The 22,821-nt window shown below is 48.2% G+C and overlaps 1 protein-coding gene across 1 annotated transcript in view; it reads right to left on the bottom strand.

Annotated features, from left to right (window-relative positions):
* The window catches only part of iyd (iodotyrosine deiodinase), a 61,479-nt gene that overhangs the window by 20,618 nt on the left and 18,040 nt on the right, over positions 1-22,821 (bottom strand). The window contains exon 3 of the mRNA XM_070889965.1: positions 11,547-11,706. Coding sequence (XP_070746066.1) covers positions 11,547-11,706 — 160 coding nt within the window. The remainder of the gene's footprint in view (positions 1-11,546; positions 11,707-22,821) is intronic.

The following is a 22,821-nucleotide window of genomic DNA, read 5'->3' as shown; positions in this document are numbered from 1 at the left end:
TAATAGATGCCCGTTTGGAATCCGATCAGCGGCGGCGATATTCCAGAGAAACATGGAAAGCTTACTGAAGTCGGTCCCGCACACTGTGGTCTTCCAGGACGACATCTTCGTCACAAGTCGGAACACAGTCAACACCTGCAGAACCTGGAGGAGGTTCTTAGTCGACTCAACCACGTGAGGCTCAGGTTAAAACGCTTGAAGTGCGTTTTCCTGGTGCATGAAGTGGAGTTCCTGGGAAGGAGGATTGCGACGGACGGCATCAGGCCCACCAACGCGAAGACGGAGGCAATCGAGAACGCACCGAGGCGGTCGTTTCTTGAACTACTTTGGTAACTTCTTACTGGGTCTCAGCACCCTGCTAGAACCACTACATGTCTTACGACGAAAAGGGGCGAATGGGTTTGGGGCAAAAGCCAAGAAAATGCCTTTGTAAAAGCGAGAAAATTGTTATGCTCAAACAAATTGCATGTGTTGTATGATCCATGTAAGCGTTTGGTACTAGCATGTGATGTGTTGTCATATGGCGTCAGGTGTGTATTGCAACAAGCTAATGATTTCGGGAAACTGCAACCGGTTGCTTATGTATCCAGGAGTCTATCTAAGGCTGAGAGAGCCGACAGCATGATTGAAAAAGAAGCGTTAGCGTGTGTCTATGGGGTAAAGAAAATGCATCAATACCTGTTTGGGCTAAAATTCGAATTGGAAACTGACCATAAGCCACTTATATCTCTGTTTTCGGAGAGTAAAGGGATAAATACCAACGCATCGGCCCACATCCGGAGATGTGCGCTCATGTTATCCGCATACAACTACGCCATCCGCCACAGGCCAGGCACAGAAAACTGCGCCGATGCTCTCAGTAGGCGGGTGGTGGAAATGGCGCAGCCCACAGATCTAGCCATGGTTATGGAAGCATTTTAGAGTAAGCAATCACCCGTCACTGCTCGGCAGATCAAAACCTGGACAAGCCAGGACCCCATATTATCGCTAGTCAAAAGCTGCGTGCTTCACGGGAGCTGGACCAGTATCCCAGTGGAATTGCAGGAAGAGATAAAGCCGTTCCAGCGGCGCAAAGATGAAATGTCTATACAGGCAGACTGCCTTCTGTGAGGCAATCGAGTAGTGGTCCCCAAGAAGGGCAGAGACACCTTCATCAATGACTTCCACAGTACCCACCCAGGCATCGTAATGATGAAAGCGATAGCCAGATCCCACGTTTGATGGACCGGTATCAATGCGGACTTAGAGTGCTGCGTTCACAGATGCAATACATGCTCGCAGTTAAGCAATGCACCCAGGGAGGCACCGCTAAGTTTATGATCTTGGCGCTTCAAACCGTGGTCTAGTGTACACGTCGACTATGCAGGCCCATTCTTGGGTAAAATGTTCCTTGTGGTTGTAGATGCGAACTCCAAGTGGATTGAATGTGAGATAATGTCGGCTAGCACGTCCGCTGCCACCACTGAAAGCCTGCGGGCCATGTTTGCCACACACGGCATACCCGATGTCCTGGTGAGCGATAACGGGCCATGTTTTACCAGTGCTGAGTTCAAAGAATTCATGACCTGTAATGGGATCAAACAAGGTCCCAAGTGGCTTCCCGGCACTATGGTGGCCAAAGGGGAGCAGAGTGTGTCGGGTCAAACTTTCAAATGGACACATTTACCGGAAACACTTGGACCAAATCAAACTCAGATTCACAGACTATCCTGAGCAACGCACCTTGGAGCCTTACTTTTTTGATCCCTCAAAACACACACCAATGGCAACCGACACCACGGTTGACCAAGAAGCAGAACCCATCATCCACAGCAGCCCTGCAGGGCCCAACACACCAGGCAGCCTAGCAAGACCAGCTGCACAGCAGCCCAGCGAGGGCCCAACAAATGATTCAACAACACCAGCTTTCACACCGGGACGATCAACCAGGGCAAGAAGGGCCCCAGATCGACTCACATTGTAAATAGTTACATTATTGACTTTGGGGGGGGGGGGGAATGTTGTTATATATGTGGACTTGTATTTACTCTGTACAGCCACCAGAGGGCTCATTCCCCGGAGTCCCAAGGGATCCCATAATCCCTTGGGAGCACAGGTATTTAAGAAGGTTTCACAGGTTGTGGAAGCACTCTGGAGAACTGCAATAAAAGACCAAGGTCACACTTTACTTTGAGCTCACAGTGTTCAGTCTGACTCTTTCTCCATACACAACAATATGGATCAGACAAAGCTGCTGCACACAGACGAACCGGAACAGTCGGAGGAAGAGACAATCGACGACCAACCAACCTACCCCCAGTCATCAGAGGACTCAGTGGTCATCAGTGAATCGGGACTTTCAATCACTGACATGTTCAATGAAAATGGACTTTCAATCCCTGACATGGCCACTGCCACTCCCACCAGGTCAGCCACACAGCCACCAGTCACAACAGACTCTGAACACTCACCCAAGACTGCAGTTGAACTGAGATTTCGATTGCTTGCAATGTCCCCTGCAGTGCTTACCATTAATACTACGCCGGACAAGTAAAGGTTATCCAGTCTAATCCCAATTACCAGCTCTAGGTCTGTAACCCTGCAGGTTGTGGCACTTTAAGTGTCCATCCAACTATCTCTTAAAAGTGGTGAAGGTTTCTGCATCCACCACTCTTCCAGGCAGCAAGTTCCAGATCCCCACAACCCTCTGTGTAAAGAAGCCTCCCCTCAAATCCCCTCTAAACCTTCCACCATCCACCTTAAAACTATGCCCCCTCATAATAGACCCCTCCACCAATGGAAATAGGCCCTCACTATCCACTATGTCCAGGCCCCTCAATATTTTGTACACCTCAATGAGGTCTCCTCTCAACCTCCTCTGTTCCAATGAGAACAAACCCAGCCTATCTAATCTGTCCTATAACTAAGATTCTCCATTCCAGGCAGCATCCTAGTAAATCTCCTCTGCACCCTCTCTGGTGCAATCATGTCCTTCCTTTAATATGGCAACCAGAACTGCATGCAGTACTCCAGCTGTGGCCTAACCAAAGTATTATACAATTTAGTCATAACCTCCCTGCTCTTATGTGGCTGGTTCAGTTAATGGTGACCCCCAGGATGTTGATGGTGGGGGATTTGGCAATGGTAATGCCGGTGAATGTCAAGGGGTTGTGGTTAGACTCTCGCTGTTGGAGATGGTCATTGCCTGGTCATTGTGTGGTGCAAATGTTACTTCATACTTATCAGCTCAAGCCTGAATGTTGTCCAGGTCTTGCTGTATGTGAGCATGGACTGCTCCATTATCTGAGGAGTTGCAAATGGACCTGAACACTGTGCAATCATTAGTGAACATCCCCACTTCTGACTTTATGATGGAGGGAAGGTCATTGATGAAGCAGCTGACGATGGTTGGGCCGAGGACACTGCCCTGAGGAACTCCTGCAGCGATGTCCTGGGGCTGGAATGATTGACCTCCAACCACCACAACTACCTCCCTTTGTGCTAGGTATGACTCCAGCCAGTGGAGAGTTTTTCCCCCGATTTCCATTGACTTCAGTTTTACTAGGGCTCCGTTTTGGGTGCCGGGCTGCAGGCCCGATCCCACGTTGCCCTGGTAGCTGAGTGGAGACCATCAGAGGCCGAGCAGAGTGCACAGCAGCCCTCCCCTTTCAGCCCTGGGAACCACCCGCCAAAAGAAGTTGAACGCATGAGATTACGCTCCACTTCCTTTGAGAGGCGGTAAGCCAAATTCAGCGGCGGGGGCAGGATTTCCATGCCGGGCGCAGAAAGTCACGGCCCCAGATGGTTTCCGCCCCCAATCAGGGCACAGGGCAATTTCACTCCCGCTGTGTAAAGAAATGTATTATCTATTCCTGTTCTTTCACCAATTTTCTTGGGATTTTCAAATGACCAATTCACAACTAATTTCCAAGAGCTAGAATTTCCATCAGGATTGCTGCCGCCCGATTCTTAGCGGTATTCCGGTGGTTGCATCTTTTGAACCGCCGGAATACCGCCGCTGTGCGCTCCCGCGATTTTCGATGGTTGAGTCTCGGCGGTGGCGGTGCGTAGTGGTAGCGGGCTGGAGCGGGTAGTGGCGAAGGGCCTAAAAGTTGGCGATCTGCTTGCCTTACTAAAGACAAGTAGCCCCCCTAGAAGACGCACGTTTCTTCTTCTCCGTGCATGCTCGGGCATTCTCCTACGATTTCAGGGTCAAAGGCGATCCTGCGCATGTGCAGAGAACACTGAGAGAGTGTTGGTCATTTTGAGAGTGCAGAGTGAGAGTGCAGAGGTGGGTCGATTTGAGAGAGAGAAGAGTTGTTCAATAAGATGTTTATAAAAGGATTTAGAAGATTATATTGAGTATTACTTGATAATATAATTTTTAATAAAAGTATATCATAAAAAATAATAATGATAAATAATTTAAATTTAAATATATAAATCAGTATAAATAAGATGGTAAAACAAGGTATGGAAGTGCAGAGGGAGGTAGGTGGGAGGAGGAGGGCCATTCGTTTCCCCGAAGAAGCCCAGTAATCATTGGTCCATGAAATGTAAGCCCACTGGGATCAACTTACACGGGTGGGTGAGGAAAACCTGCACCAAATGTGTATCAGCGGTTATGGCGCGAGAACGCTGAGGCAGTGTCGTTCATCGCGCCTGTGATGCGGGGGCCAAACTAGTGCCGCAAACGGAGGAATGACAGTGATGGGTCTGCGAAAGTAAGTAATAACTTTTATCATGCATTGATGAATTACTCTTAAGTAGTGCCATGTTTTTTTATGTTGTAAAGCTTGGTGACATTTTTTATTACCCATCATCGATCTCATTGTGTTAGTCCTCTGCATTTCCATGTGATCATCGTGCAACACTTGCGTGCTAACAGAATGGTGCACTCGTTGATGAAAAGACTGGGGATGGTTAATTAGGGATTTCACAGCTACTAGTACAGAATACACATGTATATGTACATATTTTGTGTCAGAAAGAATTAGAAACATAGAAAATATGTGTAGGAGAAGGCCATTCGGCCCTTCGAGCCTGCACCACCATTCAATATGATCATGGCTGATCATGCAACTTCAGTACCCCATTCCTGCTTTCTCTCCATACCCTTTGATCCCTTTAGCCGTAAGGATCACATCTAACTCCGTTATCAATGTATCTAACGAACTGGCCTCAACAACTTTCTGTGGTAGAGAATTCCACAGGTTCACAATTCTCTGAGTGAAGAAATTTCTCCTCATCTCGGTCCTAAATGGCTTACCCCTTATCCTTAGACTGTGACCCCTGGTTCTGGACTTCCCCAACATCGGGAACATTCTTCCTGAATCTAACCTGTCCAATCTCGTCAGAATTTTATATGTTTCTATGAGATCCCCTCTCATTCTTCTAAATTCCAGTGAATACAAGCCCAGTTGATCCAGTCTTTCTTCATTTGTCAATCCTGCCATCCCGGGAATCAGTCTGGTGAACCTTCGCTGCACTCCCTCAATAGCAAGAATGTCCTTCCTCAGATTAGGAGACCAAAACTGCACACAATACTCCAGGTGTGGTCTTACCAAGGTCCTGTACAACTGCAGTAAGACCTCCCTGCTCCTATACTCAAATCCTCTCGCTAAGACCAACATGCCATTTGCCTTCTTCACTGCCTGCTGTACCTGCACGCCAACTTTCAATGACTGATGTACAGCAAGGTCTCGTTGTACCTCCCCTTTTCCTAATCTGTCATCATTCAGATAATATTCTGCCTTCCTGTTTTTGCCACCAAAGTGGATAACCTCAAATTTATTTACATTATATTGCATCTGCCATGCATTTGCCCACTCACCTAACCTGTCCAAGTCACCCTGCAGCCTCTTAGCTTCCTCTTCACAGCTCACACTGCCACCCAGCTTAGTGTCATCTGCAAACTTGGAGACATTACATTCAATTCCTTTGTCTAAATCATTAATGTATATTGTAAATAGCTGGGGTCCCGGCACTGAACCTTGCGGTACCCCACTAGTCATTGCCTGCCATTCTGAAAAGGACCCGTTTATTCCTACTCTTTGCTTCCTGTCTGCCAACCAGTTCTCTATCCACGTCAATACATTACCCTCAATACCATGTACTTTAATTTTGCACACTAATCTCTTGTGTGGGACCTTGTCAAAAGCCTTTTGAAAGTCCAAATACACCACATCCACTGGTTCTCCCTTGTCCACTCTACTAGTTACATCCTCAAAAAATTCTAGAAGATTTCTCAAGCATGATTTCCCTTTCATAAATCCATGCTGACATGGACAGATCCTACCACTGCTTTCCAAATGTGCTGCTATTACATCTTTAATAATTGATTCCAACATTTATCCCACTACTGATGTCAGGCTAACCGGTCTATAATTCCCTGTTTTCTCTCTCCCTCCTTTTTTAAAAAGTGGGGTTACATTAGCTACCCTCCAGTCCTGATCCAGAGTCTATAGAATGTTGGAAAATGCATCTGCTATTTCTAGGGCCACTTGCTTAAGTCCTCTAGGATGCAGACTATCAGGCCCTGGGGATTTATTGGCCTTCAATCCCATCAATTTCCCAAACACAATTTCCTGACTAATAAGGATTTCCTTCAGTTCCTCTTTCTCACTAGACCCTTGGTCCCCTAGTATTTTCGGGAGGTTATTCGTGTCTTCCTTAGTGAAGACAGAACCAAAGTATTTGTTCAATTCCTTGTTCCCCATTATGAATTCATCTGATTCTGACTGCAAGGGACCTAAATTAGTCTTCACATATCTATTGAAGTTTTTGCAGTCAGTTTTTACGTTCCCTGCAAGCTTACTCTCGTACTCTATTTTCCCCCTCTTAATTAAACCTTAGTCCTCCTCTGCTGGATTCTAAATTTCTCCCAGTCCTCAGGTTTGCTGCTTTTTCTGGCCAATTTATATGTCTCTTCCTTGGATTTAACACTATCTCTAATTTCCCTTTTTAGCCACGGTTGAGCCACCTTACCCTTTTTATTTTTACACCAGACAGGGATGTACAATTGTTGTAGTTTATCCATGTGATCTTTAAATGTCTGCCATTGCCTATCCACCGTCAGCCCTTTAAGTATCATTCGCCAGTCTATCCTAGCCAATTCACGTCTCATACCATCGAAGTTACCTTTCTTTAAGTTCAGGACCCTAGTCTCTGAATTAACTGTGTCACTCTCCATCTTAATGAAGAATTCTACCATATTATGGTCACTCTTCCCCAAGGGGCTTCGCACGACCAGATTGCTAATTAATCCTCTCTCATTACACAAGACCCAGTCTAGGATGGCCTGCTTTCTAGTTGGTTCCTCGAAATATTGGTCTAGAAAACTATCCTTATACACTCCAGGAAATCCTCCTCCACAGTACTGCTACCAGTTTGGTTCGCCCAATCTATATGTAGATTAAAATCACCCATGATAACTGTTGTACCCTTATTGCACACATCCCTAATTTCCTGTTTGATGCCATCCCCAACCTCCCTACTACTGTTTGGTGGTCTGTACACAACTCCCACTAACGTTTTCTGCTGGCAATAAGGCGGAGCTCCGCAAAACGGGCGGAGGTCCGCTGAAGACTTTCCCTTGACAGACCTAGAGGAACGCGCTGCAGCCCTGACGGGAGCATATGATCGCACCGCCACGTGTGTTGGTGCCAAACCAGTTCTCCCGGAAGGTAAGTCTGCTTAATCCCTAAGCTGTACTGCAGTCATGTACTTTCTGTCTACTTTGCTTATGATAGTTTCATGTAATGATTCTCGGTAATATATGTTTGTTCTCCACATAAGCCTGCGCAAAGTGAATTGCTCTCATGTTACCTCTGACCCCTCCCCTGTCGCCAACCATTTATGTTACATTTTTACAGTTGCACAGGTGGAGCTGCCTGCCCCTCCCAGAGAGGTGTCATTGGAAGGAATGACGAGCTGGTGGTGGAAGAGACAGAAGAGATGGTGCTGCAGGAACAGGAGGAGAACACTCCTCAAAACTTTGTCATGGTGATGGTGCAGGAGGAGGGAAGGGTGGTGGGACTTGAAGGGTCCTTTCTACCTGCGGCCACTGGTTCCTTGTTGGAATCCAACTTTCCTGGATTCCGGTCCGAGGAAGCGGGACCAAGCGGCATGCAGTGGCACACACCGACCCCCATAGTGAATCCGTGGCGGCTGATCCGGCAAAGTGGGAACACAGCGAGACAGGCAGATGCGAGCCTGGACATGGTGGGACTGTCCAGGATGAGCATCGACTTGAGTCGAGAGCTCCTCCAGGCCATTTGCTGGGTTGTCCGCAAACATCGCGGCTTTAGCAGCCTGTCAACCAGAGGACATGGTGGAGCTGATTGCCATGGTGACGGAGAATACCCAGATCGTCAATGCCAATGCTATGTGGCAATCGATGGTCGTGGGACAAGGCACTGCAGCCCAAGGTGCCGTGCCACAAATGGTGACAGCACCTGATCGTCGGGAGGAACTAGTTTCTTCCGACTTTGAAGATGGGTCCCTCAGTACCCCCAGCTTCTCCAGGGCCCCCACACATAGCGCTGCCATTGTCGCCCCCCCCCCACCCCCCAAGCAATCACGCTCGAGGTGCTTTGCTGCTGCACAACGTACTGGTCCCGACGTGGGCAGGACCAGGGGTATTGATAGTGGGAGGAGGAGAAGGGGTTTAGGGCCAAGGGTCAGGAGGGGATTGGGGAGGAAAGGCATTGGGAAAGGTGACCACAGGTAGAATCGTGGGAGGGTGCAGGGGCGGTTTGAGTGTTGTTTATACTGTTGTTGTTGGTTGTTGTTGTTGTTGCTGGTTGTTGTTGATATTGTTTTGTTTTGTAAAATTTTCATTCAGGAGAATTATGTTATTTTATTACATTGTTAAAGTGCAATAGAAATTACAACTTTTATAAAATGAAATTATTCAACTAAAGCATTGTACTGTGTCTCACTCACTTCTGGGAAATTGTGGGTAACAATCAGTGTAAGGATCAGCAATATCAGCATTGAAACTACAGGCCCCATTTGTTTTAAAGCAAATATCCACAATATATTCAAAATCCCTTAATAACTACTCCAGAAATCACTCAAAATCAATGAAAATCACTCAAAAATACATTGCCTGCAAACTAATTGAATCTCTTAACAGTAGTGACTATAATTTAAATTTTCCTGATGTATAGATATAATCTAAACATAGGCATTCCTAGGGGAAAATATGTCCCATATGACAACTTTTAGGAAACAGAACTTTAAATGTGTGATTGCTGGTGTCCCTGCTACCTATACTGTTTAGGTTTTACTGTTTAATGCATCTATTAGAAACTAACCAAGCAGTGGGGGGAAAATCCAAAATACAACAGAAAATGTGGTAAAAACGCAAGAGTCAGTGAAAATTTGCAACGAGAAAAGATAGTTTATTCTGCTTTGGATGTGTCCCCTTCACTGGAACTAAAAACTGAAAAATAAGTTAAAAAATCTTTCTTTCATAGGGTATAGTATTTTCTGGTAATCATCTGCAGATTGTCATTTGTTAAATCTGCAGTGATTTAACAATTTGTCAAGGCTTCAACTCATGTCCAGTAACTCCCCCCACCCACCAATGCTCAAATAGCCTGTCAACACTGACAATCGAAGCTGACACATGAGAATGTCCTCTTGGCTGAGGCAGTAAATGGTTCACTGTACCCGCAGGGTCATACTCCAGCAAGATTTAACATTTTCATAACAGAAAAGGGAGGTGGGAGGGGAGTGCATGGTAGTAACTCATCTTTATTAGGGGCAGATGTTGCAATCGAATAAGATTTAGTCAGCCGAATATTTTGAAGCATTAGAATTTTACTGAACGAGACACTAATGTTCTCCAAATTGTGAGTGAATGGCAACAGTTGGGAACCCTGCAAAAGCAAGGGAGGGTTTCTGTAAGGTTTCAGGGTAATAATACTTCTTTGAAAGCATTGCAAAATAAAACAAGAGACAGGAAACAATTTGAAGAATCCAGAAATGTTAACTTCAGTTGCAATATTTTCTATGAGGCCTCGAGATTGCTGGGCTGACTGATTATTGTTTGTTTCTGATCAAGTGCTGCTGTTTCTTGTTCTCGTTGTTCAATATACATTGGGAGTGAAAGGTAAACTAAAAATGCAGCCGTTTCCCCACAGAGAAAAAAAACAAAATGGAGGCACAACGCTGGGCCCAAGAAAGTTAAGTATCTAAAAAGTGGGCGGTTTCGATCCTGAGCGATAACGGCAGTTAAAAACATAATTTTAATGGAAATTAGCACTGCAGGGGAATTTTGTTAAATTTTTGGGCGGGAAACGATGTGCAGCAACACCGGCAGTAATCGTAGGCCGAAATTACTACTGCCGATAATCGGGAGTAAAACTGGTGTCAAACGAGCGGTACAGGGCAGTAATTTGTCTTTTTGGCAAAAACGGGCGGTAACTGGGCGATCCCAGTAGAAATTTTAGTCCCATGTCTTTAACTGAAGATTTAGAGGATTTGTTTCAATGCCTTGGTATCAGCAGATTTTTCAACAAATCCCTCTGCTGCCCCAGCCCCAAGGTGGAAGTGACCCGTTTTCTACATGTACACAAAGTGCGAGGGGATGGGGTCACAACCCCTATTCAGTTATCTGAGGGGGTCGCTCCTGAACTTCTGGCTGCACTCCAACCTTGCACTCCTTTGGCCACCTGGTTATGGAGGGGGGAGGGGGGAGGATCTTCTTGTGAGTCTGCTCCTGGACTTGGTCAGGATACCAATGTATAGGTCCAGGATGGACGCAGCCTGGGGTGGGTGGGGTGCTCTGGCTGCCTGCCTCTCTTCCACTGTATTGTGCGTGGCCTTGGAATGGAAGCATACGGTGAACATCAATATGCTAGAGGCTTTCATTGACCTGTGGGCCATATTGAGGGAGCAATAACATCTTAATTTAATCGGTAAGGTCACAGTTGTGTTTTTTTGTTACTTCACTTTAAGCCTTTTTCTAGTTAATCTGACAACCTGATTGTATATTACTAGTGGTTCTCTTAAATAGGCACTTGTCGTCCTGGCCTTTGTCAGGTGACACTGGAGCAACTCAGTCCCTCAGAGTTGGAAGATTGTGGGGTCAAGCCCCATTCCAGAGATCTGAGTGTAAAATCTAGGCTGGCACTGAGGGAATGCTGCACTGTTGTGTCTTTCTGATGAGAGGTTAAACTGAGTTCCTGTCTACCCTCTTAGGAGGACAGAAAGATCCCATGGCCATCTTCGAAGAAGAGCAGAGGATTTCTCCTCGGGTCCTGGCCAATATTTATCCCTCACCAACATCTAATACAGATGATCTGGCCATTTATTTCATTGCTGTTTGTGGGAGCTTGCTGTGCATAAATTCAGTGCCACATTTCCTACATTACACTACACTTCCAAAGTGATTAGTTGACTGTAAAGCAATTTAGGATGCCCTGAGGTCGGGAAAAGCACTACAGAAATGCAAGTCCTTTCCTCCCCTTTAATTGGGCCTTTGAAATAGGCCCAGAGTGAAAGGTTGAATTTCCACGTCAATCGTTAAGCAGAACTCATCATGTGATTGGACGTACCTCACTTGCTTTATGTCAGCGACCCAAGTCTTTCCCATTCTCTTTTTATAGTTAATTTCTTCTTCCTCCTCAATTATTTCACGAATTTGATGCTTTATCTCTGGGTCTTGTATGACTACGAAGGTCCAGGGTTCTGTGTGTGCCCCACTTGGAGCGGTACCTTTAAGAAAGCAGGACATCAGCTAATTTAAAACGAGCCATTGTTGACTGTGCCAGTATAGCATTATAGAATATTACAGCACAGGAGGCGGCCAGTTAGCCCATTGTACTTCTGCCAGCTCTTTGAATTATCCAATTAGTCCCACTCCCTTGTCTTTTTCCTCATAAGTCTGCAAATGTTTCCTTCTCAAGTATATATTCATTTCTCTTTTGAACATTACTATCGAATCTGCTTCCACCACCTGTTCAGGAAGTGCAATCCACATCATAACTCACTGCGTAAAGAGAGTTCTCCTTTTGCCAGTTACCTTAAATGTGAGAACTCTGGTTACTGACCCTTCTGCCTGTAGAAACATCTCCAACGTAACGCTTGCAATACGTATTATCTCCATTGGTAGCGCTGCAGCCCTCCCCTCAACTCTCAGGCTGATTCCCTGACTCTGCTCTCTCCCCAAGTCTCAGGCATCCCCTGGAAACAGTTCCAGTTTACAGGCACTTTACTGTTTAAAATGTGTTTTTCAGTTTGCTTTCTAGTCCGTACTTCTGTGCAGTATAAACCTCTGTCTGGATGTGCTTGCGAGCCCCACAGCCTTAGAGAAATAAATTAATTAGCAGCAGGTCGGTGCCCCTCCCCAAACTCTGCCTCAAAAATCTCTTTATAGGTTCTTTGCCCAGTGTTCTGCGGAAAGTCCATTTTACGTTTGTCCCTGATGGGCAGTCTTCAGAGTCCTTGGGTCCCCTTGATATTTAGACGGAATAGATAATCAATCACCTGTGACTCAGTGGTAACACAACTGCTGCTGTGTCAGAAGGTTGTGGGTTCATACACCCACTCCAGAGACTTGAGCACATAATCCAGGCTGACACTCCAGTGCAGTACTGAGGGAGTGCTGCACTGCCAGAGGTGCAGCCTTTCAGATGAGACATCAAACCGAGGCCCCGTCTGCCCTCGCTCACGTGGACATAAAAGATCCACTGGCACTAGTTCAAAGAGCAGGGGAGTGTCCTGGTCAATATTTATTCCTCAATCAACATCACTAAATCAAATAAACTCATTGATGTTTATGTGATCTTGTTGTGTGCAAATTGGTTGCCATGTTTCCTACATTACAATAGTGGCTACACTTTAAAAACAGGTAATTGGCTGTAAAGCTCTTTTGGGATGACCTGAGGTTATGTAAATGCAGGATCTTCTTTCTTTTAAACAAAAATGTCTCAAAGCTGATGTTATTGCGCAGTGCTCTACACCTTTCTGGAAAGTTTGCTTTGTCCTTATTGGATTTCCTGTTGCTGATTGCTTGGTTTCATCTTAAACAGACCAATAAATTAATAATTGCATAAACACTCATGGGTCATAGAAACATAGAAAATAGGTGCAGGAGTAGGCCATTCGGCCCTTCTAGCCTGCACTGCCATTCAATGAGTTCATGGCTGAACATGTAACTTCAGTACCCCATTCCTGCTTTCTCGCCATACCCTTTGATCCCCCTCGTAGTAAGGACCACATCTAACTCCCTCTTGAATATATTCAGTGAATTGGCCTCAACAATTCTCTGTGGTAGAGAATTCCACAGGTTCACCACTCTCTGGGTGAAGAAGTTTCTCCTCATCTCAGTCCTAAATGGCTTACCCCTTATCCTTAGACTGTGACTCCTGGTTCTGGACTTCCCCAACATTGGGAACATTCTTCCTGCATCTAACCTGTCTAAACCCATCAGAATTTTAAACGTTTCTATGAGGTCCCCTCTCATTTTTCTGAACTTCAGTGAATACAAGCCCAGTTGATCCAGTCTTTCTTGATAGGTCAGTCCCGCCATCCCGGGAATCAGTCTGGTGAACCTTCGCTGCACTCCCTCAATAGCAAGAATGTCCTTCCTCAGGTTAGGAGACCAAAACTGTACACAATACTCCAGGTGTGGCCTCACCAAGGCCCTGTACAACTGTAGCAACATCTCCCTGCCCCTGTACTCAAATCCCCTCGCTATGAAGGCCAACATGCCATTTGCTTTCTTAACCGCCTGCTGTACCTGCATGCCAACCTTCAATGACTGATGTACCATGACACCCAGGTCTCGTTGCACCTCCCCTTTTCCTAATCTGTCACCATTCAGATAATAGTCTGTCTCTCTGTTTTTACCACCAAAGTGGATAACCTCACATTTATCCACATTATACTTCATCTGCCATGCATTTTCCCACTCACCTAACCTATCCAAGTCGCTCTGCAGCCTCATAGCATCCTCCTCGCAGCTCACACTGCCACCCAACTTAGTGTCATCCGCAAATTTGGCCCTGTTTTCTCTCTCCCTCCTTTTTTAAAAAGTGGGGTTACAATGGCTACCCTCCACTCCATAGGAACTGATCCAGAGTCAATGGAATGTTGGAAAATGACTGTCAATGCATCCGCTATTTCCAAGGCCACCTCCTTAAGTACTCTGGGATGCAGTCCATCAGGCCCTGGGGATTTATCGGCCTTCAATCCCATCAATTTCCCCAACACAATTTACCGACTAATAAGGATTTCCCTCAGTTCCTCCTCCTTACTAGACCCTCTGACCCCTTTTATATCCGGAAGGTTGTTAGTATTCTCCTTAGTGAATACCGAACCAAAGTACTTGTTCAATTGGTCCGCCATTTCTTTGTTCCCCGTTATGACTTCCCCTGATTCTGACTGCAGGGGACCTATGTTTGTCTTTACTAACCTTTTTCTCTTTACATATTTATAGAAACTTTTGCAATCTGTCTTAATGTTCCCTGCAAGCTTCTTCTTGTACTCCATTTTCCCTGCCCTAATCAAACCCTTTGTCCTCCTCTGCTGAGTTCTAAATTTCTCCCAGTCTCCGGGTTCGCTGCTATTTCTGGCCAATTTGTATGCCTGCATGTTTGTACAAGAAAAATTAAACTGATTTTTTTTACCTCATTGCTCCCTGTTCCACCCCAAAATGACCCGAGCACGGATCCGTTCTAGTTCTGTCTGTAGAGGTTTGTCCATCTTGCTCCTGACTCACATCCCCAACCCAGAGAGTGGGGAGGCCCACAGTCTGCCTTTCAAGTAAGTCATTGTGTTTGGGAGATTCCTTGGATCTGCTCACCCTTCGCTGGGGTTATTTCGATGGAAGTTCGGTGGAAACCCCATTTACACCGCACTTTCGGCAAAGTAATACCAGCCAAATGGGTAAAGATCCGAGGAATTTTGCAGTCAGTGAGTTCTAACGATATGATTGGACTTCATCTTAAATTGCAAAAGTGTAAGGGAGCAGCCCCTTAGGCCCAACCAGTCGAGGCACAGGGAGGGAGGGAGGGAGGAAGGGGAGGAAGGAGAGAGAGGTAGGATGAAAGGAAAATAAGTAGCAAGGAGAAAGGTAGGAAAAAGGGAGGGAGGAGAGAGGTCTGAAGGAGGGTGCGAGGAGAACAAAGAAGGAGGGAGAGGTAGGAAGGACAGAGAAAGGAGGGAGAGAGGAAGGAGAGATGAAGGAAGGAGAACAGAAGGACGGAGGAAAGAATAAGAGAAAAAGAGGTATGAAAGAAAGCGAGAAAGAGAAATGTAGTAAGGAAGGAGAAAGAGGTAGGAAGGAAGGCGAGAGAGATAGGAAGGAGAAAGGAGGGGGAGGAGGGAGGAAACAGGCATGAAGGAAGAAAGGAGAGAGGACAGAAGGAAGAGGTAGGAAGAAAAAAGTAGAGAGGGGAAGGAAGGAGGGAGAGGAAGGAAGGATGGAGGAAGGAATCAGAGAGAGGTATGAAAGAAAATAAGAACATAAGAAAAACATAATAGCACGAATAGTCCATATGGCCCTTCAAGGCTGCTCCACCATTCAATAAGATCATGGCTGATCTTTGACATCAATTCCACTTTCCCGCCCAATCCCCATATCCCTTGATTCCCTTCAAGTACAAAAATCTACCTATCTCAGTCTGGAATATCATCATCATAGGCAGTCCCTCGAAATCGAGGAAGACTTGCTTCCACTTTAAAAGTGAGTTCTCAGGTGACTGTACAGTCCAATATGGGAATTACATTCTGTCACAGGTGGGACAGACAGTTGTCGAAGGAAAGGGTGGGTGGGGAGTCTGGTTTGCCGCACGCTCCTTCCATTGCCCGATCTTGGTTTCTGCATGCTCTCAGCGACGAGGCTCGAGGTGCTCAATGCCTTCCCGGATGCTCTTCCTCTTAGGGCGGTCTTGGACCAGGGATTCCCAGATGCCGGTGGGGATGTTGCACTTTATCAAGGAGGCTTTGAGGATGTCCTTGAAACATTTCCTCTGCCCACCTGGGGCTCGCTTGCCATGTAGAAGTTCCGAATAGAGCGCTTGCTTTGGGAGTCTCATGTCGGGCATGCGAACGATGTGGCCTGCTCAACGGAGCTGGTCGAGTGTGGTCAGTGCTTTGATGCTGGGGATGTTGGCCTGCACACCGACGTTGGTGCACCTGTCCTCCCAGTGGATTTGCAGGATCTTGCAGAGGCAGCCTTGGTGGCATTTCTCCCGCAGTGTTGGACCTTGTCATCGATGTCTGCCCTTGCTGATAGTAGGCTCCCGAGGTATAGAAATTGGTCCACATTGTCCAAGGCCGCGCGTGGATTTTGATGACCCCAGGGGGGAGTGCTGTGTGGTGGGGTCTGGAATATTTGATTTTATTTCAAAATATACTTTATTCATTTAAAAATTTGCACAATACATTGGAAAGCAGTTCAGTACATTTGGATGCAGTCAGCAATTCCATACAATACATTTGGATGCTGATGGCAGTTCCGTTCAATACAGTTGCTTTCTTTACATTTCGAGGTACAATTCAGTACAATCCAGGATACATTGTAATACAGTCATCAAATTACGTTACATGTGGCACTATACGGTACACGGAATGGGTGAGGGTACAGTTACATTTCTTTGCAACATACATTACTGAACAGAACTTGCATTATACATGGCATTACATAGGTTTTTTCAGATCATGGTGCTCTATGTATACAAAAAGTTTACAAGTACAGCCCGAGGGGAGTTTTATACTGATTCTATCCCCTGGGTTTACCGTGGCGGATGGGGCTTTAAACTGTGGCTCTTCCCCACCGTGCCTTTGCGGCGACTGCACCAATTTTTAGTGTGTCCTTCAGCACGTACTCCTGGATCTTGGATTGCGCCAGTCTGCAACACGCAGACGTGGACATCCCCTTGCTCTGGAAGACCAGCAAGTTTCGGCAAGACCATAGTGCGTCTTTGACTGAGTTGATGGCCCTCCAGCAGCAGATGATGTCTGTCTCGGTGTGTGTCCCTGGGAACAGCCCGTAGAGCACAGAGTCCTGTGTTATGGAGCTGCTTGGGATAAACCTCGACAGCAACCACTGCATCTCCTTCCAGACCTGCCTTGCAAAGGAGCAATCCCGAAGGAGATGGATGACAGTCTCGTCCGCACCACAGCCAACTCGGGGGCAGAGTGCCGTGTCTCTGAAACCCCGGCTGTGCATGAAGGATAGGGCCCTCCTCACCGCCAACCAAGCTATGTCTTGGTGCTTGTGTGAAAGCTCTGGCTGGGAGACGTTCTGCCAAACGAGTTCGACAGTCTGCTCGGGGAACCACCCGACAGGGTCCACCCTCTCTTTCTTTCGTAAAGCGTCCAGGACCTTACGTGTTGACCACTGCTTTATGGCCTTGTGGTCAAAGGGGCTTTTTCTGAAAAACTTTTCCACGAAGGACAGGTGGACAGGTATGGTCCAACAGGTGGGGGCGTTTCGCGGCAGCGTGGCCAGACCCATCCTTCGCAACACCGGGGACAGGTAGAACCTCAGCACGTAGTGACACTTGGTGTTTGCGTACCGGGGGTCTGTGCACAGCTTGATGCAGCCACACACAAAGGTGGCCATCAGGATGAGGGCCATGTTCAGAACATCCTTTCCTCCACTGTCCAGAGATTTGTACATTGTGTCTCTGCGGACATGGTCTATTTTGGACCTCCAGACAAAGTGGAAGACGGCCCGGGTGACTGCCACGGCACAGGAGCGAGAGATGGGCCAGACCTGTGCCACGTACAGCAACACTGAGAGCACCTCACTCCTGATGACCAGGTTCTTTCCTGCAATGGAGAGAGAGCGCAGCTTCCACTATCCCAGTTTTTGTTTCACTTTGGTGATACGCTCTTCCCAGTTTTTGGCACACGCCCCGTCCGCTCCGAATCATATTCCCAACACCTTCAGGTAATCTGGCGTAACGGTGAAGGGAATAAAGGATCGGTCGGCCCAGTTGTCAAAGAACATGGCCTTGCTTTTGCTGTGATTGACTTTCGCTCCCGAGGCCAGTTCAAACTTGTTGCAGATTGTGAGCAATCTGCGGACCGACTGCGGATCTGAGCAAAAGATGGCGATGTCGTCCATGTACAAGGAAGTCTTGACCTGAGCGCCTCCGCTGCCTGGGATCGTCACCCCTCTAATACTTGCATCCTTCCTGATGGACTCGGCAAAGGGCTCGATACAGCACACAAACAAGACAGAGGAGAGAGGAGAGCCTTGCCTGACTCCAGATCTGATCGAAAAGCTTTCAGTTTCCCACCCGTTGATTAGAACTGCGCTACTGATGTCTCTATAGAGCTGTTGGATCCGATTGCAATACCCTCCCCAAACCCCATTTTGGAGAGCACGTCCATCAGATATGTGTGCGATATCCTGTCAAAGGCCTTCTCCTGGTCTAAGCTGATTAAGCAGATGTCCACCCTCATGTCCTGCATGTAGGCGATCGTCTGTCTTTTACAAGGAACTCACCAGGGTCTGGAACAAAGTCTCCACCAAGCGCAGCTCTCCACCGGCTGGAGTGGCGGCTGTCCTGCAGGTGCCGCTGCTCGGGAATCCGTACCTCCACGACCGAGGTTTTAGGTGGCAGTAGGACGAGAGGGCTGTGGCTGGTGAGGTGATCAGGGTCAGGGACCTGCTCGATGGCGGAGGAGCTGGCTGGATGGCGCCAGACACGCTGGCGCGGCGCCTAAATTCGGCCGACGTCCGCCGCGCGGCCGATGCCATCGATTCGCTAAAAACAGCTCTGGGCCCTGACTCAGTTAGGTGTGTCGAGGAGGCTCAAGCACGTGGGGAGATCCCGTCCGAACTGACCCCCGTCCGGACGGAATTCCTCATTGTGCCAAACCCCGGAACCTCCCTCGGGAGCCGGCGCCTCACAACTTGAGCCGCCTCGGGGAAATCCCCTCCGTGCCTTTCAGTTCTGCGCGGAGGGGTTTCCTGTACGGGCTCCTCCTGCACACTCTCAACTTTGCCATCCTCGCCTGCTGTCCGGACACGCCATGGCGTACCATCTTGCCATCCAGAGGAGGCGGGGGTCCCCGATGGAGGGCACTCTACGCGGGAGTCCTCCCACTATTCATCGGGGACTTGGCCTGGAGGGTGGTGCATGGAGCAGTCCCGTGCAATAAATTTTTAAGTCAGTTCACGGGCTCCCAGGCCGCCTGCAATTTCTGCGGTCTGGAAGAGTCCGTGTTCCATGTTTTTATGGAGTGTGCGAGGTTGCAGCCCCTGTTCCAATATTTAAAGGGGCTGCTCCTGAAATTCTGGCTGCACTTCAGTCCCACACTCCTGATCTTTGGGCACCCTGTGTGGAGGGGAGCGGGTAGGTCCGAGGGCCTCCTCGTAGGACTGCTCCTGGGCACGGCCAAGGGTGCCATCAGCCGATCCAGGCAGCGGGCGGTCGAGGGGATCGTTCAGCCTGACTGCCTGCCTCTCTTCTGCGCGTACATCCGGGCCAGGGTGTCCTTGGAGATGGAGCACGCGGTGTCCATCGGTACGCTCGCGGCCTTCCACGAGAGGTGGGCACCGGAGGGACTGGAGTGCATCATCACGCCCGGCAACCAAATTTTAATTTGATTTTATGATTTAAAGTTTAATTTGTTTTAATTGCCGGGGTTTTTAGTGTCCCCCTCCCCTTTTATAGGGGGCACTTGTAAACTTTATGATTTTATTGCCCAAAAAAAATCACAAAAAAAAGAGGGCAGGTATAAGTGTCTGGAGTGTCCCCCAGATCGGGGGGCACTCGATCTAATGTTTGTTTTGTATTCCCTAAAAAAGAGTTGTAGGCGATCGTTCCTTAGAGATGGAGTACGCGGTGTCCACCGGTACGCTCGCGGCCTTCCGCGAGAGGTGGGCGCCGGAGGGACTGGAGTGCATCATCACCCCCGGCAACCAAATTTTAATTTGATTTTATGTTTTAAAGTTTAATTTGTTTTAATTGCCGGGGTTTTTAGTGTCCCCCTCCCCTTTTATAGGGGGCACTTGTAAAATATGGAATTTTAATGCCCTAAAATAAAAACCAAAAAACCCACAAAAATACAAAACCCCCCCCCCCCCCAAAAAAACAAAAAAAAGGGCCTTGGGAAATGTTTGGAGTGTCCCCCAGATCGGGGGGCACGATTTAATATTTATGATTTAATGTCTATTGTTAACTCCAAAAGAGTTGTAGGCGATCGTATCCCTGAGTAGCGCGAGGCTATCAGAGATCTTCCTGCTGGGGACAGCGCAGGTCTGGTCCGGGTGAATCACCAGCTCAAGAGCAGACTTGGCTCTGTTGGCGATGACCTTTGACAGGATCTTGTAGTCCACATTGAGCAGCGAGATGGGCTGCCAGTTTTTGATTTCCTCCCTCTCCCCCTTCTGCTTGTAGATGAGGGGGATGATGCCTTTCCTCATTGATTCTGACATGCTGCCGGCCAGAAGCATACCTCCATACACTTCCAGCAGGTCTAGGCCCATCCAGTCCCACAGAGCCGAATACAACTCGACCGGTAAGCCGTCGCTTCCAGGAGTTTTATTCGTCTCGAAGGACCGGATGGCCTTTGTCAGCTCGTCCAGAGTTAGCGGGTGGTCCAGACTCTCCCGCTCGCTCTCGTCTAAGACCTCCGAGATAGATGACAGGAAAGACTGGGAGGCCGCGCGGTCTGTGGGCTTGACGTCATGCAGCCTGGCATAGAAGGATTTGCTGATCCTCTGCATGTCAGGCTGTGAAGACATCACAGTACCGTCTTCTTCCTTTTGGCTGGTGATCACAGAGCTCCCCGTGTACCTTTTGGAAGAAGAAATGCGAACATGTCTCATCCTGCTCGACGGAGCGGACTCTGGAGCGGAAGATGATTTTGGAGGCAAAGAGCGAGGCTTGCTGGCCCTTCACCTCTTCGAGTTCCTCCGCGACATCGACGGCCATCGACTGCAGCAGGAGCAGGTTTTGTATATTCGTCTGGAGTTGGGACAATTCCCTCTGTCTCCCTCTCACCTCCTGAACACCTTTGAAGATGAAGAACCTCGTGATGTTCGTCTTGATTGTTTCCCACCAGTGCATCGGGGAATCGCAGAGGGGTTTTACGGTTCTCCAACCTTTGTAATACCTCTTGAGTTCCTCAACGTTTTCCGGAGTCAACAGTTTCATGTTCAGCTTCCATATCCCTCTGCCAACTTTCTGGTTTTCCTGTGGGTGACAGTCGGCCAATAGGAGGCAGTGGTCAGAGAAGAACACCGGCGTAACGTCGATGGATCTGACCTTGAGCGTGTGGGACACAAACAGGAAGTCTATTCTGGAACGGAAGGACCGGTCTCATCTCGACCAGGTGTATCTGACCAGTGCTCCGTCTGCAGGGTTGCTGAAGACGTCGCACAGCTTGGCATCTTTTACCGCATCCATCAGGAGTTTGGACGTGGCGTCCAGCTTGCTGTCGGCTCTGCTGGATCGTCCAGCCACATCGATGATGCAGTTGAAGTCACTGCCCAGAATGACCGGCCTGCATGTTGCCAGTAGCAGTGGGAGCTGCTGGAAGAGGGCCAGCCGCTCGTTCTTAAGAGCTGGGGATAAATATTTATTAACCTGGGAGGGGAATTTTTGTTTTTTACATCTGCTACGAGGAGGCGGCCGCCCACCACCTCCTTAACTTCGGTGATGGTGAGGTGGCCTCCCCGCAGCAGAATGCCCAGGCCGGAGGCCCGGCAGTCATTGCCTCCTGACCAGATGGATGGTCCATGGATCCACCATCGTGACCACTGCCAGTAACTGCTGAAGTGCGGCAGACCGCACTCCTGCAAGAACAGCAGGTCCGCTTTGACCTTGGCGAGGTACCTCAAGGTGGAAACACATCGCGTAGTGGATTTTATGCTACGCACGTTAATAGTAGCAATTTTAAAATCCATTTTAAAGTTACTGGTTACAGTTCAAAACATTACATTACAAATAAACCATCCTTTAAGTCGGAGACCTGTCCAGTGGACAGTTCCTGCATACATAGATTAACACTATAAAAGTCTACTTCTGTCGTGGGGATGCTTCGACCAGGGGACTGCTGCAGTGTTGTCAGATAGTCCGATGTGTCCTCTGCACTGTCCTCGCCTGGTGTTGGTGGTTCCCTCTTTTCATCACTCACAATGTTCTCGAGCTGGGTTGCGCTGGTCGCTTCTTCGCTCCTGGTGTTCCGGAGCTTGTGTGCGCTGGGCACTTCGCTGCTCCCGGGTTCCCGGAGCGGGGCTGCACTGGTCGCTTCACTGCTCCCGGTCGCCGGGGGCTGTGGGTTGGTGTTTTGCCTCTTGTTCTGGGGCTTTGTCTCGTCTTTCGTCATCAGACGAGCTGCTATCGCTGCTGTCTGTCGAGGACATTAGCCGCCTCTTCCCTTTCGTTTCAGCAGGGGCCCTTGCTTGCCTCTTTTCCTTACGCTTGCAGGCCTTTTTCTTGACGGTCTCCCATCCTGCTCCATCATCTGCTGCCTTCTCGTTCATGGTGCGCTGGGGGAGAGCTTCACTGCTGGGTGCTGGTGTCTCGCAGCTCGCTGTAGCAGGCTTCTCTTCCTCCCTGACTTGTTCAGTGTCCACGAGAGCAGTTGCTTCTTTGCACAGCGTGTTGGCTGGGGGGAGGGTGTAGGTCTCCTCTGGAGTGTTGTGTTCCTCAGCTTCCTCCTCCTCTCGTGCAATGTTCTTTGCTGCCTGCGCATAGCTGAAGTTGCGTTTGGGCCAGTTCTTGTAAAGATGCCCAGCCTGACCACAAAGGTTGCAGCACTTGGTCTCTTTACAGTCCTTTGTCTGGTGGCCTTCGTTCTTGCAGTTGCGGCAGATGACTGTTTTGCAGCTTGCCGCCATGTGACCTGTCTTCCCGCAGG

The sequence above is a fragment of the Pristiophorus japonicus genome, chromosome 9 (genome assembly GCF_044704955.1).
Source record: "Pristiophorus japonicus isolate sPriJap1 chromosome 9, sPriJap1.hap1, whole genome shotgun sequence".
In the NCBI taxonomy this organism is placed as follows: domain Eukaryota; kingdom Metazoa; phylum Chordata; class Chondrichthyes; family Pristiophoridae; genus Pristiophorus; species Pristiophorus japonicus.
The sequence above is the reverse complement of the archived record's forward strand: the minus strand, read 5'-3'. Positions and strand labels throughout refer to the sequence as shown.